Raw genomic sequence first — 18,307 nt, forward strand, 5'->3', positions numbered from 1 at the left:
TGTCCTGGGCAGGGGGTGGCCCCAGGGGCTGTATTGGGGTGTCCCCGGGCAGGGGGTGGCCCCAGGGGCTGTATTGGGGTGGCCCCGGGCAGGGGGTGGCCCCAGGGGCTGTATTGGGGTGTCCCCGGGCAGGGGGTGGCCCCAGGGGCTGTATTGGGGTGTCCCCCAGTGTCCCCCCGAGTGTCCCGGGGGGTCAGCCCAGCTCCTCCCGGCACTTCCCGGCTTTCTTGGGCATCTTGCGGGCGCTGCCGTCCTCCAGCTCCTTGGCCTGGTAGTAGTGAGGGGCCACCTCCAGCAGCCAGGAGGGGTCGATCTCGATCACCTGGGGACAGCAGGGGACAGAGGGGACACGGGCTCAGCGGGGGGGGCACTGACGGGGGGGCACTGACGGGGTCATGGGCATGGGGGGGGCTGTGGGGTCGGAATCGGGTCGGTCTCGGTCGCTTTGGGGTCACCATTGTGTCACTGTGAGGGCTGTGGGGATGTGGCCACTGGGTCCCTGTTGCTGTGGTCCCCATGGGGTCACCACTGTGTCATCTCAGTCCCCGTGGGGATGTGGCCACTGGGTCCCTGTCACTGTGGTCCCCACGGGGTCACCGCTGTGTCATCTCAGTCCCTGTGGGTCTGACAGACCCTACTGGGTCCCTGTCACTGTGGTCTCCGTGGGGACACAGCCATGGGGTCACCACCTTGTCATCGTGGTCCCCATGGGGACACGGCCACCAGGTCCCTGCCATGTCCCCACCATGTCCCCACCCTGTCCCCCCGATGTCCCCAAGCTGTCCCTGTGTCCCCACCTGTCTCATGAACTCCTTGGAGGTGCAGACCAGCTCCTGGCACAGCACCCACCGTGTCCCTCCTGTCTCTGTCCTGTCCCTGCCCTGTGCCCCCCGTGCCCCCTGATGTCCCCACCCTGTCCCCCCGATGTCCCCAAGCTGTCCCCGTGTCCCCACCTGTCTCATGAACTCCTTGGAGGTGCAGACCAGCTCGTGGTAGAGCACCCAGCGGGGCTGGAGGGCGAACAGGGCGCTGTTGGGGTGGATGAACACGGGCTGCTGGTGCTTCACCGTGCGGTACCCGCCCCGCGCCAGCCGGGCAGTGTGGTAGAAGAACCCGGCTGTGACGGCCTGGGGGGCACAGAACGGGGGTATTGGTCACTGGGAGGGCACTGGGGGGCACTGGGAGGGCACTGGGAGGGCACTGGGAGGGACTGGGAGGGGTACCCGCCCCGCGCCAGCCGGGCAGTGTGGTAGAAGAACCCGGCTGTGACGGCCTGGGGGGCACAGAACGGGGGTATCGGTCACTGGGAGGGCACTGGGAGGCACTGGGAGGGACTGGGGGGCACTGGGAGGGACTGGGATGGGTACCCGCCCCGCGCCAGCCGGGCAGTGTGGTAGAAGAACCCGGCTGTGACGGCCTGGGGGGCACAGAACGGGGGTATCAGTCACTGGGAGGGCACTGGGGGGGCACTGGGAGGGCCTGGGAGGGGGGATCAGGGTTGGGGAGGGCACTGGAAGGGCACTGGGACAGACTGGGAGGCACTGGGAGGGCACTGGAGGGGGGTCCCAGCTGCCCCGTGGGGTAGAAGAACCCGGCTGTGATGGCCTGGGGGGGGCACAAAATGAGGGGGGGGTGACCCCAGGGGGGGTCTCAGGGCTGGGTTTGGGGGTCTCTGGGGGTCCCAGGGATATGGGGGGGGGGGTCCCTGGGGGTCTCAGGGGGGTCCCAGGTCCCTTCCTGACCAGGTCCAGGTTCCCCCCACAGGAGGAGAGGGGGGTGTTTGGGGGGATTTGTGGGGTCCCAGGGATATGTGGGGAGGTCTGGGGGGGTCCCAGGTACCTCCCTGACCAGGTCCAGGTTCCCCCTGCACAAGGAGGGGGGGCTGTTTGGGGGGTGTCTGGGGGAGATTTGTGGGGTCTCTGGGATATGTGGGGAGGTCTGGGGGGGTCCCTGGGGGTTTGGGGGTCTGGGGGGTCCCAGGTACCTTCCTGACGAGGTCCAGGTTCCCCCCACACGAGGAGAGGGGGGTGTTTGGGGGGATTTGGGGGGTCCCAGGGATATGTGGGGGGGTTCCTGGGGGTCTGGGGGGGGTCCCAGGTACCTTCCTGACGAGGTCCAGGTTCCCCCCACACGAGGAGGGGGCGATTTCCACGCGCTCCATGAGCCCCTGGAGCTGCTCCCGCACGTCCCGCGCCCGGCGCAGGGATCGGGCCTGGACAAAGTGCTCGTAGCACCACTGCAGGGAGTGACCACTGGCCACCCACTGCCAGGGGGACAGGGGGGACAAGGGGACACACGGGGACACAGGGGGGATAAGGGGGACACGGGGACAGGAGGGGATGGGGGGACACACGGGGACACAAAGGGATAAGTGGGACACACGGGGACAGGAGGGGACAAGGGGGACACATGGGGACAAGGGGGACAAGGGGGACACAGGGGGACAGGAGGGGACAAGGGGGACACACAGGGACGGGGGGACACATGGGGACAGGGGGGGCACAGGGGGACACACAGGGACAGGAGGGACAGGGGGGACAAGAGAGGACGGGGGGACACACAGGAACAGAGGGGACAGAAGGGGACAGGAGGGGACAGGGGGGACACATGGGAACACACAGAGATAGGAGGGGACAAGGGGACACACGGGGATAAGGGGGACACACAGGGACAGGGGGGACACACAGGGACAGAAGGGGATGGGGGGACACACAGGAACAGAGGGGACAGGAGGGGGGGGGGGAACACACGGGGGACACACGGGGACAGGGAGAATAAGAAGACACACGGTCAGTGCTGCTCCTGGACACCCCCCCATGTCCCCAAAACCCCGTGTCCCCAGTGTCCCCCAGTGTCCCCCCAGTGTCCCCCCACTGTCCCCAATGTCCCCATACCTGGTTGTAGACGTTGAGCAGCACCAGGTGGTCCCCCCCAGGCAGGTGGAAGCCCACCCTGGCACTGTCGGCGTGCAGCACCTTGTCCTTGGGCCGGTAGAACACGGCGTTGTTCACCGAGAGCATGGCGGCCACCGTCAGCACCTCCTCAGTGCAGCCGTACCTGGGGACATCAGGGACACCTTGGGGACACTGGGGACACCCTGGGGACATCAGGGACACCCTGGGGACATCAGGGACACCCTGGGGACACTGGGGACACTGGGGACAGCAACACGGCGTTGTTCACCCAGAGCACGGTGGCCACCGTCAACACCTCCTCGGTGCAGCCGTACCTGGGGACATCAGGGACACCTTGGGGACACTGGGGACACCTTGGGGACATTGGGGACACACTGGGGACATCAGGGACACCCTGGGGACATCAGGGACACCCTGGGGACGTTGGGGACACTGGGGACACTGGGGACAGCAACACGGCGTTGTTCACCCAGAGCATGGCGGCCACCGTCAGCACCTCCTCGGTGCAGCCGTACCTGGGGACATCAGGGACACCTTGGGGACAGGGGGACACACTGGGGACACCCTGGGGACACTGGAGACACTCTGGGAACACTGGGGACACCCTGGGGACGTTGGGGACACCTTGGGGACATCAGGGACACCCTGGGGACATCGGGGACACCTTGGGGACATTGGGGACACCCTGGGGACATCAGGGACACGGGGACATTGGGGACACCTCGGGGACACCGTGAGCACCTCCCTGGAGCAGCCGTACCTGGGGACACCCTGGGGATGTTGGGGACACTCTGGGGATGTTGGGGACACTCTGGGGACACCCTGGGGACACCCAGGGGACACCCTGGGGACGTTTGGGGACACCTAGGGGACACTGTGGGGACGTTTGGGGACACCCAGGGGACACCCTGGGGACGTTTGGGGACACCCAGGGGACACTGTGGGGACGTTTGGGGACACCCAGGGGACACCCTGGGGACGTTTGGGGACGGGGGTCACTCACTGCTCGGACGCCAGGATCATCTTGGCCAACATGGGCTCCACGGGCAGCTCGGCCATGCGGCGCCCGAGCTGGGACAGGGGACACCAGTCACCTCCAGTGACACCAGTGACACCTCCAGTGACACCAGTGACACCTCCAGTGACCTCCCAGTGACCCCCCCAGTGCTCCCAGTGCCCCCTCCCAGTTTGTCCCAGTGCCCCCAGTACCGTGGTGAGCTCACCCAGGTGGTTCAGAGCCCCCATCTCAGTGTCCCCCAGTCCCTCCCAGAGCACCCCAGTCCCCTCCCAGTGCCCCCCCAGTGCCTCCCAGTGCCCCCCCAGTGCCTCCCAGTCCCTCCCAGTGCCCCCCAGGCCCCTTCCAGTTCCCCCCCAGTGCCTCCCAGTGCCCCTCCCAGTGCTCCCAGTGCTCCCAGTGCCCCCAGTACCGTGGTGAGCTCTCCCAGGTGGTTGAGGGCCCCCAGGGCATAGAGCTGCTCCAGGGCCAGCACCAGGGTCTCGTGGGGAGGGGGGTCCAGGAAGTCGAAGTGAATCAGGTCGTTGATCCCTGGGGGGCACCGGGGGCATCACCGGGACCACCCCGGGACCACCAGGACCACCCCAGGACCACCCCGGGACCACCTCAGGACCACCAGGACCAGCCTGGGACCAGCCTGGGACCACCCTGGGACCACCACAACCACCCTGGGACCAGCCTGGGACCACCCTGGGACCACCAGAACCACCCTGGGACCACCCCGGGACCACCCCAGGGACCTCAATGCCCCCCTGACCCCCCGGGATGCCCCCAGACCTCTTTAATGCCCCCCCAGACCCCTTTTTACCCCCCCTGTTGCCCCCACCGAGGCTCTTGAGCAGCAGCACGAGGGACCCCAGGGACTTCCAACACCCCAAAGCCCCCCGAGATGCCCCCCCAGCCCTTTCTAATGCCCCCCTGACTCCCCTGGGATGCCCCCAGACCCCTTTTTTCCCCCCCCCCGTTGCCCCCACCGAGGCTCTTGAGCAGCAGCACGAGGGACCCCAGGTCGCAGCGCTGGATTTCGGGCACCGGCGTCTCCTCCAGCTCGTGCTGGAAGGCCCAGGCCGTGTAGAGACGGAAACACTTCCCGGGGGCCACCCGGCCTGCACGGCCTGCCCGCTGGTTGGCTGAGGCCTGGGGACAGAAATGTCACCTGTCACCTGTGATTGTCACCTGTGATTGTCACCTGTGACCCACCCGGCCTCACACTGGTTGGCCGAGGCCTGGGGACACCAGAGGGTCACCTGTCACCCTCTGGGGGGTGGCACTGTCACCTGTGACCCACCAGGGACACAGGAGTGTCACCTGTCCCCCACCAGGGACAGCAGGGACACGGGAATGTCACCTGTCACATGCGATTGTCACCTGTCACCCACCCGGCCTCACACTGGTTGGCCGAGGCCTGGGGACACCGGAGGGCCCCCCCTGTCACCCAGGTGTCCTCACCCCGGAGCAGGGGGTCACCACGAGGGACTCCATGAGGTGATGGGGTGGCTGCAGGTGATGGGGGGTGGCAGTAGGGTGACAATGAGGTGACAGCAGGTGACAGTGAGGTGACACAGGTGACAGCAGGTGACCCAGGTGTGCTCACCCTGGAGCAGGGGGTCACCACGAGGGACTCCATGAGGTGACAGGGGGTGGCTGTAGGTGATGGGGGGTGGCAGTAGGGTGACAGGGGGTGACAATAGGTGACAATGAGGTGACACAGGTGACACAGGTGACAATGAGGTGACAGCAGGTGACAGCAGGTGACCCAGGTGTGCTCACCCTGGAGCAGGGGGTCACCACGAGGGACTCCATGCCGGTCCTGGCGCTGTAGCTCTTCTGCTTGCAGAAGCCGGGGTCGAGCACGTAGACGATGCCGTCGATCGTCACCGACGTCTCCGCGATGTTCGTGGCCACCACCACCTGGGGGAGGGGCCTATCAGGCTCCGCCCACCCCGGGACACGCCCGCGGCCTCACCCCGATAAGCCTCACCCCCTCGGGCCACGCCCTGTTAAGCCCCATCCCTTTAGACCACACCTCTCGCCCACTGCCCCTTAAGCTCCACCCCTTTAAGCCACACCCCTTTAGACCTCACCCTGCTAAGCCCCACCCATCTAGGTCCCACCCTCTTAAGCTCCACCCCTGCAATGTTCATGGCCGCCATCACCTGGGGGAGGGGTCTCTCGGGTTCCGCCCCTCCAGGACACACTAATGACCACACCCTAATAAGCCCCACCCCTTTAGACCCACTTATGAGGCCCCACCCCTGTAAACCCCACCCTATTAAGCTCCACCCCCTTAGACTCCACCCTAATAAACCCCACCCATTTAGGCCTGGCCCTGTTAAGCCCAACCCCTCAAAACCCACCCATCCCTTAAACTCCACCCCTTAAACCCCACCCCCTTAAACCCCACCCATCCCTTAACCCCACCCATCCCTTAAACCCCACCCCCTTAAACTCCACTCATCCCTAAAACCCCACCTATCCCTTAAGCCCCACCCCCATTAAACCCCACCCATCCCCTATACCCCACCCATCCCCTAAACCCCATCCCCTTAAACCCCACCCCCTTAAGCCCCACCTATACCTAAACCCCTACCTATCACTTAAACCCCACCCCCTTAAACCCCACCCACCCCTTAAACCCCACCCATCCCTTAAACCCCACCCCCTTAAACCCCACCCATCCCTTAAACACCACCCATCCCTTAAACCCCACCTCCTTAAACCCCACCCATCCCTTAACCCCACCCTCTTAGACCCCACCCATCCCTAAAACCCCACCTCCTTAAACCCCATCCTCTTAAACCCCACCCATCCCTCAAACCCCACCCATCCCTCAAACCCCACCCATCCCCTAAACCCCTCCTCCCCCAGCCCCGCCCCCTCCCTTGGCCCCGCCCCCCCGTGTTAAAGGGCCCGCGCACCTTCCTGGCTCCCGGGGGGGTGGGCTGGAAGATCTTGGCCTGCAGGTCCGAGGGCAGGTTGGCGTAGATGGGCAGCACCAGCAGCTCGGGCAGGCGCGAGCCCAGGCGGCGGCAGCGCTCCTGCAGCAGCTCCACGCACGCCTCGATCTCCTCCTGGCCACCAACGGGACGTTTGGGGATGTTTGGGGGTGTTTGGGGACGTTTGGGGGTGTTTGGGGACGTTTGGGGACGTTTGGGGACGTCGCGGGGACATGAGGGGCATTGGGGGATGTGGGGCAGAAAGGGGGGAGAGGAGGGGACACGGCGGGACAGGGATGGTCTGCAGGGACTTGGGGTCATCTGGGGGGGACAGGGACGGCCTGGGGGGAGTTGGGGACATCTGGGGCGGACAGGGATGGCCTGGGGGGACTTGGGGACATCTGGGGGGTCGGGAGGACACCAGGAGGGACTTGGGGACACCTGGAGGGACAGGGACAGCCTGGGGGAACAGAGACAGCCTGGGGGGACTTGGGGTCATCTGGGGGGTCACGGGGACACCAGGAGGGACTCAGGGTCACCAGGAGGGACCTGGGGACACCAGGAAGGACTTGGGAACACCTGGAGGGACAGGGACAGCCTGGGGGAACAGGGACAGCCTGGGGGAACTTGGGGTCATCTGGAGAGGACAGGGATAGCCTGGGGGGACTTGAGATCATCTGGAGGGTCATGGGGAGACCAGGAGGGAGTTGGGGTCACCAGGAGGGAGTTGGGAACATCTGGGGGGCCATGGGGACACCAGGAGGGACTTGGGGACATCTGGGGTGACTTGGGGACATCTGGGGGGACAGGGACAGTCTGGGGAGATTTGGGGTCAATCAAAGAGGTCATGGGGAAATCAGGAAGGACTTGGGGACATCTGGAGGTACTTGGGGACACCTAGGGGTCATGGGGATGCAAAGAGGGACTTGGGGCCATCTAGGGCATCATGGGGCCACCAGGAGGGACTTGGGGACACCTGGGGACGGGGGGAGACACCCACCTGTCCCGTGAGGAAGACGAGGATGTCCCCGGGGGGTTGGGTGACGTGGATCTGCAGCACCGACACCACACAGGCCTCCAGGTAATCGGCCTCGGGGGCCTGCGGGGACACGGGGGGCGTTTGGGGACACCGGGGGACACCGGGGGACAGCAGCACCCCCACGGTTCCCCGGGCATCCTCCTGTGACCCCCCCCTGCCCCAGTGCCACCTCGTTCCCAGCGTGTCCCACCCCCACGTTCCTGGGTGCCCCCCAAATGTCCCCAGTGTCCCCAATGTCCCCAGGGGTGTCACCTTGATGTAGTAGATGTCCCCAATGTCCCCAGGTGCCCCCAGTGTCCCCAGCAATGTCACCTTGGTGTAGTAGATGTCCCCAGGTGTCCCCAATGTCCCCAATGTCCCCAGTGTCCCCAGCAATGTCACCTTGGTGTAGTAGATGTCCCCAATGTCCCCAGTGTCCCCACAATGTCACCTTGATGTAGTAGATGTCCCCAATGTCCCCAGTGCCCCCAGTGTCCCCAGCAATGTCACCTTGGTGTAGTAGATGTCCCCAGGTGTCCCCAGATGTCCCCAATGTCCCCAGTGTCCCCAGCAATGTCACCTTGGTGTAGTAGATGTCCCCAGGGAAGCGCTGCCCCGGGATGCGGAACATGGGCGCGTTGTCGAAGAAGGCCGAGAACCTCTGGGTGTCCCCAACATCCCCCCATGTCCCTGCTGTCCCCCCATGTCCCCCATGTCCCCCAGGTGTCCCTGCTGTCCCCCAGGTGTCCCTGCTGTCCCTGCTGTCCCCAGGTGTCCCTGCTGTCCCCAGTGTCCCCAGCAATGTCACCTTGGTGTAGTAGATGTCCACAGGGAACCGTCTCCCCGGGATGCGGAACACGGGCGCGTTGTCGAAGAAGGCCGAGAACCTCTGGGTGTCCCCAACATCCCCCCATGTCCCTGCTGTCCCTCAGGTGTCCCTGCTGTCCCCCAGGTGTCCCTGCTGTCCCCAATGTCCCCAGTGTCCCCAGGGGTGTCACCTTGGTGTAGTAGATGTCCACAGGGAAGCGCCGCCCCGGGATGCGGAACACGGGCGCGTTGTCGAAGAAGGCCGAGAACCTCTGGGTGTCCAGCGTGGCCGAGGCCACCAGGACCTTGAGCTGGGGCCGGAAGCGGGCGATGTCCTTGATGAGCCCGAACAGCACGTCCGTGTGCAGCGTCCGCTCGTGGGCCTCGTCCACCATGATCACGCTGGGGCACCGCGGGGACAGGGGGGTCATCATGGGGATGGGGGGTCACCACGGGGATGGGGGGGTCACCATGGGGATGGGGGGTCACCATGGGGACAAGGGAGTGACCACGGGGACAAGGGAGTGACCATAAGGACAAGGGAGTGACCACGGGGAAAGGGGACAGGGCACAGGGACACGGGGACAGGGACATCAAAGTGACCCCAGTGAGCCCTAGGACAGGGCTTACAGCACTGTCCCCGTGTCCCCCCGGTGTCCCCAGTGTCCCCAGTGTCCCCCAGGTGTCTCCCAGGTGTCCCCAGTGTCCCCCAGGTGTCCCCAGATGTCCCCAGGTGTCCCCAGTGTCCCCAGTGTCACCTGTAGGAGCCCAGGTCTGGCTCGGTGAGGAACTCCCTCAGTAACATCCCATCTATCACATCCCATGTCCCTGCTGTCCCCCTGTCCCTGCCGTGTCCCCATGTCCCCAGATGTCCCCCAGGTGTCCCCCAGGTGTCCCCAGTGTCCCCAGTGTCCCCAGTGTCACCTGTAGGAGGCCAGGTCTGGCTCGGTGAGGAACTCCCTCAGTAACATCCCATCTATCACATCCCATGTCCCTGCTGTCCCCCTGTCCCTGCCGTGTCCCCATGTCCCCAGGTGTCCCCCAGGTGTCCCCAGGTGTCCCCAGGTGTCCCCAGTGTCCCCAGTGTCACCTGTAGGAGCCCAGGTCTGGCTCGGTGAGGAACTCCCTCAGTAACATCCCATCTATCACATCCCATGTCCCTGCTGTCCCCCTGTCCCTGCCGTGTCCCCATGTCCCCAGGTGTCCCCCAGGTGTCCCCAGGTGTCCCCAGTGTCCCCAGTGTCCCCAGTGTCACCTGTAGGAGCCCAGGTCTGGCTCGGTGAGGAACTCCCTCAGTAACATCCCATCTATCACATCCCATGTCCCTGCTGTCCCCCTGTCCCTGCCGTGTCCCCATGTCCCCAGGTGTCCCCCAGGTGTCCCCCAGGTGTCCCCAGATGTCCCCAGTGTCCCCAGTGTCACCTGTAGGAGGCCAGGTCTGGCTCGGTGAGGAACTCCCTCAGTAACATCCCGTCCGTCATGTACTTGAGCACCGTCCTGTCTGAGGTGCAGTCCTCGAACCTGATGCTGTACCCGACCTTGGGGACAGGGGACACGGCCACTGTCACCCCCCCGGGGTCACCTGACACCCCCCCGGGCTCACCCAGCCCCCCCAGCCCCCCCAGTGTCCCCCAAGGGCCCTCGGGACCAGGATGAGTCCCCAAAAGTCCTTTGGGGTCCCCCAGGGTGGGGAAATGTCTCCAAGTGTCCCTTGGGGTCCCCCAGGACAAGGAAGTGTCCCCAAAGGTCCCTTGGGGTCCCCCAGGACAAGGAAGTGTCCCCAAGGGTCCCCCAAGGTCCCCGGGATGAGGAGGTGTCCCCAAGATCCCCCAGGACAAGGACACGTCCCCAAAGGTCCCCAAGGTGTCCCAGGACAAGGACGTGTCCCCGAGCTCCCCCAGGACAAGGAAGTGTCCCCGTGTCCCCCCCGTGCCTCCCGGTGACCCCCCAGCCCCGGGGTGTCCCCGCTGTCACCTCGTTGCCCAGCTTTGTCCCCATCTCCACGGCCACCCTGGCGGCCACGCTCATGGCGGCCACGCGGCGCGGTTGGGTCACCCCGATCTTCAGCCCCTGCCTCGTGTACCCCTGGGGGGAAAAGGGGGGTCAGGACCCCCCAGTGACCCCCCAGAGCCAAACCAGACCCACCAGATCCAAACCAGCCCCCCCGAAAATGGAACAGACCCCTAAAAACAGAACTGACCCCAAAAACCAGAACCGCCCCCAAATTATGGAACTGACCCCCCAAAACTGACCCAGTCCCTGCCTCGTGTACCCCGGGGGAAAAAGGGGGGTCAGAACCTCCAGATGACCCCCAGACCCACAACCACCACCCCCCAAACCACCCCAAAATCCCCCCCAGCCCCTCCATCTGCCCCTATCACCCCCCTAATTGCCCCTTAACCCCCTAATCTGCCCCCAACACCCCCCAAACCACCCCCCACCCCCCCAAAAAATCACCCCTCGCCCCCCAATTACCCCCTCAAATCACTCCCCAGCCCCCCAAAATCCCCCTCCCAGCCCCTCTACCCGCCCCCAATTCCCCCCCATCACCCCTAAATCCCCCCAGATCCCCCCAGTCCCCCCAATCACCTCCTCGTGCAGGTACTGGGGGATCTGGGTGGTCTTGCCCGAGCCGGTCTCGCCCTCGATGACCAGGATCTGGTGCTGCCCCACGGCCGCCACCAGCTCGTCGCGGAACGGGAAGATGGGGAGGCTCCGGCGGCTCTCCCGGGCTGACTGACGGCGCCGTTCCAGCTCCGACAGCTCCGGGGGGGCCTCCTGGGGACCCCAAAAACCCCTGGGTCACCCTCAGGGTCACCAGGGTACCCTCAGTGTCCCCCCAGTGCCACCCCAGTGTCCCCAGTGTCCCCCCAGAGTCCCCACTGCCGGCGCCTTTCCAGCTCTGACACCTCTGGGGGGGCCTCCTGGGGACCCCAAAAACCCCTGGGTCACCCCCATGGCACCCCCAGGGTCACCAGGGTACCCCCAGTGTCCCCAGTGCCACTCCAGTGTCACCCCAGTGTCCCCCCAGTGCCACCCCAGTGTCCCCCAAGTGTCCCTCCCATCACCCCCAGGACCCTCCCCATCATCCCAAACCCCCCTCAAACCCCCCCAAACCCCCTCCCATCACCCCAAATCCCCCCTAAACCTCCCCCAAAACCCCTCCCATCACCTCAAACCCCCCCAAACCCCCCTCAAACCCCCCCAAACCCCCTCCCATCACCTCAAACCCCCCTCAAATCCCCCCAAACCTCCTCCCATCACCCCCAGGACCCTCCCCATCACCCCAAGCCCCCCCAGACCCCTGCCCTCACCTCGGGGGGGTGTGTTCCCTCGAGGTGGGCAGCGCTGACGAACTGCACCATCTCCTCCTCCTCCAGCAGCAGCTCGTAGTCCCGGGGGGGGCCCTGCAGGGCCGCGTCCCGCGCCCCGAAACGCAGCACGGCCGCCCCCAAACGCTGCTCCTCCCAACGCTGCTGCTCGTCACGGGGGGCCAGCGCCTCGTCCCCCCCCGGATCCACCTCCTCCAGCACCTGGGGATGGGGAATAATGGAGCTGAGACCCCAAAACCCCGTCACGGGGGTCCAGCGCCTCGTCCCCCCCCGGATCCACCTCCTCCAGAACCTGGGGATGGGGAATAACAGAGCTGAGACCCCAAAACCCCGTCACGGGGGTCCAGCGCCTCGTCCCCCCCCGGATCCACCTCCTCCAGCACCTGGGGATGGGGACAGAGGGACACTGAGACCCCAAAACCTCGTCCCTCCCCGCCTGATCCTCCTCCAGAACCTGGGATACGGGAATAATGGAGCTCAGACCCCAAAACCCCGTCACAGGGGGCCAGGGCCTCATCCCCCCCTGGATCCACCTCCTCCAGAACCTGGGGATGGGGTCAGAGTGACACTGAGACCCCAAAACCCCATCCCGGGGGGCCAGTGCCTCGTCCCCCCCGGATCCACCTCCTCCAGCACCTGGGGATGGGGAATAACAGAGCTGAGACCCCAAAACCCCATCCTGGGGGGCCAGGGCCTCGTCCCCCCCTCGGCTGGTCCTCCTCCAGCACCTGGGGATGGGGACAGAAGGACACTGAGACCCCAAAATCCAATCCCGGGGGGCCAGGGCCTTGTCCCCCCCCTGGATCCGCCTGCTCCAGACCTGGGATGGGGGACAACGACACTGAGACCCCAAAAATCCCCCTCAGGGGGGGCAAAGGGGGCCTTGGGGGGTTCTGGGATCATCCCGGGGGGGTTCAAGGCCCTGTCCCCCCCCAGCAGCTTCTGCTCCAGCACTTGGGACAGGGGAATAATGGAGCTGAGACCCCGAAACCCCAAAAAAACCTTCGGCATTCCCACCCTCCTGAGCCCCCAAACTCTGGGATTCCCCCCAAATCCCGGGATTCCCACCTTCCCCCGGGTCTCCTCCGGGATGTGGTACCGGGAGCTCTTCTCCAGGCGCTCCCTGTCCCCGGCCCGTTTGTATCCCCCAAACTCTGGGATTCCCACTCTCCTGAGCCCCCAAACTTTGGGAATTCCCCCCAAATCCCGGCATTCCCACCTTCCCGCGGGTCTCCTCCGGGATGTGGTATCTGGAGCTCTTCTCCAGGCGCTCCCTGTCCCCGGCCCGTTTGTATTCCCCAAATCCCGGTGTTCCCACCCTCCTGAGCCCCCAAATCCCGGGATTCCCACCTTCCCCCGGGTCTCCTCGGGGATGTGGTACCGGGAGCTCTTCTCCAGGCGCTCCCTGTCCCCGGCCCGTTTGTATTCCCGGGCCAGGTCTCGGAGCTGCCGTTTGTACTCCAGGTCTCGGCGCTCGGGGCCCGTCAGGGATTCCTCCCCGAACAGCAACTCCTCGTCCTGGATCTCCAGCTCCAGCTCCTCCAGCTTGTCCCGCTCCCGCTTGGCCAGGTACTCCCGGCGGGAGCGCTTCCGCAGCTCCGGGATCTGCGGGGGACGGGGAGAAAAGGGGGGGAAGGAGGGGAAAGGGGGGAAAAAGGGGGGGAAAGGAGGGAAAACCAGGGAAAAAGGGGGGGAAATGAGAGAAAAGAGAGTGGGAAATGAGGAAAAACCAGGGAAAACGGGGGGGAATGAGGGAAAAGGGGTGGGAAAATGAGGGAAAAGCAGGGAAAAAGGGGGGGAAATAAGGGAAAAGGGGTGGGAAATGAGGGAATAGGAGGGAAAAAGAGGGGGGAAATGAAGGAAAAAGGGTGGGAAATGAGGGAAAAGGGGTGGAAAAGGGGTGGGAAATGAGGGAAAAGAGAGTGGGAAATGAAGGAAAACCAGGGAAAAGGGGTGGGAAATGAGGGAAAAGGAGGGAAAAAGGGTGGGAAATGAGGGAAAAGAGGGGGGAAATGAGGGAAAAGGAGGGAAAAAGGGTGGGAAATGAGGGAAAAGGGGGGGGAAATGAGGGAAAATGAGGGAAAAAGGGTGGGAAATGAGGGAAAAGGGGGGGGAAATGAGGGAAAATGAGGGAAAAAGGGTGGGAAATGAGGGAAAAGGGGTGGGAAAATGAGGAAAAACCAGGGAAAAGGGGGTAGGAAATGAGGGAAAAACGGTGGCAAATGAGGGAAAAGGGGTGGAAAACAGGTGGGAAGTCAGGGAAAAGGGGTGAGAAATGAGAGAAAAGGGATGGGAAATGAGGGAAATGAGCATTGAGAAAGGCAGGAGGCCCAGGGGTGGGGATTTGGGGGGATCTGGGGGGGTTTGGGGAGCCCACCATGGTTTTTTGGTCCTCCTCGGCGATTTTGAGGCGTTTTTGGGCTTCTTCGTAGGTCTGGGAAGGGAGAAATGGGAGAAAATGGGAGGAAAAGGGGAAAAGGGAATCCCAAATCCCACCCTGGGACCTGCAATCCTGCCCAGGGACCCCCAAACCCACCCTGGGACCACTCAGGGATCCAAATTTCCACCCAGGGACCCCCCAAACCCACCCTGAGACCCACCCAAGGATCCAAATTCCCACCCAGGGACCCCCCAGACCCACCCTGGGACCACTCAGGGATCCGAATTCCCACCCAGGGACCCCCAAACCCCTCTTGGGACCCTCCCAAGGATCCAAACTCCTACACGGGGATCCCCAAACCCCTCCTGGGACGCTCCGAGCGCTCCCTGGGACCCCCCAAAACCCACCCAAGGCCCCCCCAGTTCCCACTCGAGTTCCCCAAACCCCTCCAGGGACCCCTCAAACCGCCCCCAAACCTCTCCTGGGACCCCCCAAACCCTCCCAGGGCCCCCCCAAAGCCCCACCTTGGAGTCAGGGCGTGTTTTTCGGGCGCTGTCGCGGCGCCGGAGCCGCTCGGCGAAGGTGACCCCAAACCCCCCAAACTTCCCCCAAACTCCCCCAGGGCCCCCTCAAATCACCCCCAAACCCTCCTGGGACCCCCCAAACCCCCCCTGGGACCCCCCAAAGCCCCTCCGAGCCCCACCTTGGAGTCAGGGCGTGTTCTGCAGGTGCTGTCGCGGCGCCGCAGCCGCTCGGCGAAGGTGACCCCAAACCCCCAAACTCCTCCAGGGCCCCCTCAAATCACCCCTAAACCCCTCCTGGGACCCCCCAAACTCCTCCTGGGACCCCCCAAACCCCCCCAAGGGCCCACCTTGGAGTCGGGGCGTGTCCTGCGGGCGCTGTCGCGGCGCCGCAGCCGCTCGGCGAAGGCGTCTCGTTCCTCCAGGTCCCGGAGCCGCTCCCGCTCCGACGCCTCCCACTCCTCCTCCTCGGGATCCACGGGGGCCCTGGGGAGGGGGGGAGCACGTGGAGGACCCCGAAAATGCAAGGGGGGGCCCGGGAAAACCCGAGGAACCCCCCAAAAAAACCACGCAGCGAAAACAAACGAGCCCAAAAATCCACCCCGGGGACACCGAAAAAGCTGCTCGAGGGACCCGAAAAGCACCCAGGGAGGTGGAAAAGAGCCCAAAAACCCACCTGGGGACACCAAAAACCCCCTCAAGGACCCCAAAAACCCACCCAAGGACCCCAAAAACTCACCCAGGGACCCCGAAAAGCTGCTCAGGGACCCAAAACATGGACCCAGGAAGCTCGAAAAGAGCCCAGAAACCCACTCGAGGACCCCAAAAACTCACCTGGGGACACCAAAAACCCACCCAGGGACCTCAAAGGGACCTCAAAAACCCACCTGGGGGGGGTTGGGGGGTCCCAGGTGGTGTTTGGAGAAAGCTGGGGGGGGGGTTGGGGGTCTCAGGGAGGATTTGGGGGGTCCCAGGTGGGGTTTGGGGGGTCTCAGGGTGGGGTTTGGGGGTTTCAGGGAGGTTTTGGGGTCCAAGGTGGGGTTTGGGGGGTCCCGGAGGGGGATTTTGGGGGGTCCCAGAGGGGGTTTAGGGAGTCCTGGGGGATTCTGGGGGGTCCCAGGTGGGATTTTGGGGGGTCCCAGAGGAGATTTTGGGGGGTCCCAGGGGGGATTTTGGGGGTTGTTTCTGGGGTTTCAGGTGAGTTTGGGGGATCTCGGGGGGACTGAAAGGGGGGGACCCCAAGATCCAGGGGGGGTCCCTGAGCCCCTGTAGGACCCCCCAGAGCCATGAGGGACCCCCAGGACCCCCCAAACCCGGGGAGACCCCCCCCCCCTCTGGCCCCCCGTTGTCACTCACGTTGGTGACCCCCCATTGTCGCCCTTGGGGGTCCCGGGGGGGCTCTCGGGGGACTCCGAGCGCCGCCTCCTCCTCAGGTGGTCCCTCCTCCGGCGGGGGCGTGGCTCCTCGCGGGGGGCGTGTCCCGGCGCCGGCCCCGCCCCCTCGTCGTCGCTCTCCACCAGTTGGTACCTCTGGGAGCGTCGCTGCAGCTCCAGCGCCGCCCGCTCGGCCGCTCGCCCGGGGGGCTCCCGGGGGGTTTCGCGGGGCACCTGCGGGGGCGGGGACAGCGTCAGGACACGCCCACTGGGGCCTAGGACACGCCCACCCGACGTTGGACACGCCCACCGGGTGGCCACGCCCAGTGGTGTTCCAAGAGCTCTGATTGGGTGATGTGTAAATTGGGAGGGAGGAGGAGTGGTGGTGTGGTCCCACCCCTTCGTTTTGGCTCCGCCTCTGAAGGGCCTGAAGTCACGCGCCTTTGTGGTTGGCCACGCCCTTTCCTTGTGGTCCCGCCCCAATGTGCTTTAAGTCACGCCCATCTCCAGTTGGTCACACCCACACCACACTTTAATCCATGCCCCTTCCTAGTTGCTCACACCCATTTTATGGTGCTGAACACGCCCCTTCTGCTGGCCCCACCCCTTGACCTTTAAGCCACGCCCAGTCAGTGGTTGAACACACCCCTTTCTTTTGGCTCTGCCTACATTTTTCTTTAAGTCACGCCCCCATGTTAAGCCACGCCTCCTCCGCACAAAACCACACCCCTCATATCACTTCTGGCAAGCCACGCCCCCTAGGCCTCCCTCACCCAGCCCCTGCATGACTGGTGTCAAAAGCCACGCCCCTGCAACAAAACTACGCCCATCACGACTCAGATCACGCCCCTTCCACCTCAAGCCACGCCCTCTCCCCCTCACACCGCGACCCCCTCCCCTCCCACCGAAGCCCCGCCCACGCCCCCTCAAACCCCTCCCACCTCCCCTCAGGGCGGCCCCGCCCACCTTCTCCCACAGCTCCCTGGCGAACTCCCGCACTCGCGGCTCCTCCACCCGCAGCGCCTCCGTCTCCCGCAGCCGCTCCAGCAGCTCCTCGGTGCTGCGGCTCCGCCGCGCCAGCGCCACCAGGAAGGCGGGGACGTGGCGGGCGCTGAGCCCCAGCAGCTCCTGCAGCTGCCCCGACACCCAGCGCTCCAGCCCGGCCGTGGCTGCGGCCGCCATGACACCTCCCTCCGCCCTCCTCCTTCCTTCCCTCCCCTCACGGCTCGACCAATCAGCGCGCGGCGCGCGCCGCGCCTTCCCGCCCTTCTCGCGCCTCAGCCAATCGGCGCGCGGCGCGGACCGCCCCCTCCTCGCCAATCAGCGCGCGGTCCGCCACTTCGCATGCGCAGTTTCTGGTTTCCCCTGACGGAGCCGCACGCGTCTTCCCGTATCTCCTAAAGCCACGCCCACTCGCAAAGCCGCGCCTCCCAATCACAATAAACCACGCCCACCCGGCTATCACAACACCTTATTAGCATAAACCACGCCTCTTTGCGGTCAGGCCACGCCCATTCACCGCCCTACCGTAATGACGCGTCGAGAGGCGCTCTCTCTCTTTACCGTAATACTTCGTTAAACGGGCAAACTAAAATATGAACGCCCCGTTTTCCCGCCACCGGCGACCCCTCCCCGCAACCCCCCCCATGGGTGTCACCTCCCCCCCACCCCTTGGGGTGACGCCAGGGGTCACAGTTAGCGACGTCACCGTTTATTGCTGTGATACAGCGTGGTCAAGCATCACTGTGGGACACTTAGGTGACACGGGCGTGGCTCAGGTGGGTGTGTCTTGGTTGGTGGGTGTGGCTCGGGTGGGTGTGTGCTGGTGGGTGGGTGTGGCTCGGGTGGGTGTGTGTTGGTGGGTGGGCGTGGCTCGGGTGAGCGTGGCTCAGGTGGGCACAGGAAGCGCCTCCTGCGGCCGCAGGTGAGACAGCGAAGGATGACCCGGGGCTGGCCCCGCCCTGAGGGGGGAACAGGGGGGGTCTGAGTACCCCAAATACCCCAAAAACA

The 18,307-nt window shown here is 65.0% G+C and overlaps 1 protein-coding gene across 1 annotated transcript; it reads right to left on the reverse strand.

The window, feature by feature from the left end:
- Window positions 1–12: 12 nt before the first annotated feature.
- On the reverse strand, window positions 13–17,499 carry DHX16 (DEAH-box helicase 16). The gene is made up of 21 exons (XM_032677503.1): window positions 17,264–17,499; window positions 16,281–16,531; window positions 15,275–15,410; window positions 14,401–14,457; window positions 13,374–13,628; window positions 12,006–12,224; window positions 11,281–11,469; window positions 10,666–10,776; window positions 10,114–10,229; window positions 8,883–9,093; window positions 7,867–7,965; window positions 6,849–7,001; window positions 5,701–5,841; window positions 4,905–5,067; window positions 4,343–4,461; window positions 3,919–3,986; window positions 2,895–3,057; window positions 2,102–2,263; window positions 954–1,127; window positions 104–322; window positions 13–44 (listed from the first exon to the last, which is right to left on the reverse strand). Exons 1-20 carry the CDS (start codon window positions 17,477–17,479, stop codon window positions 194–196), a joined length of 3,132 nt encoding a protein of 1,043 aa, XP_032533394.1. The 5' UTR covers window positions 17,480–17,499; the 3' UTR covers window positions 13–44; window positions 104–193.
- Window positions 17,500–18,307: the final 808 nt, after the last annotated feature.

This window comes from Chiroxiphia lanceolata, unplaced genomic scaffold (assembly GCF_009829145.1).
Source record: "Chiroxiphia lanceolata isolate bChiLan1 unplaced genomic scaffold, bChiLan1.pri scaffold_62_arrow_ctg1, whole genome shotgun sequence".
Classification (NCBI taxonomy): Eukaryota; Metazoa; Chordata; class Aves; order Passeriformes; family Pipridae; genus Chiroxiphia; species Chiroxiphia lanceolata.

What these genes read in the sequence shown, in the direction of transcription:
- DHX16 (XM_032677503.1), bottom strand. Translation starts at nt 17,479, where the DNA reads ATGGCGGCCGCAGCCACGGCCGGGCTGGAGCGCTGGGTGTCGGGGCAG. An exon ending in AGGAGGACCAAAAAACCATG is followed by an intron (nt 13,629 to 14,400) that starts GTGGGCTCCCCA and finishes CGTCCCCCGCAG; the next exon opens with ATCCCGGAGCTGCGGAAGCG. An exon ending in GGACAAAGCTGGGCAACGAG is followed by an intron (nt 10,230 to 10,665) that starts GTGACAGCGGGG and finishes CCTGTCCCCAAG; the next exon opens with GTCGGGTACAGCATCAGGTT.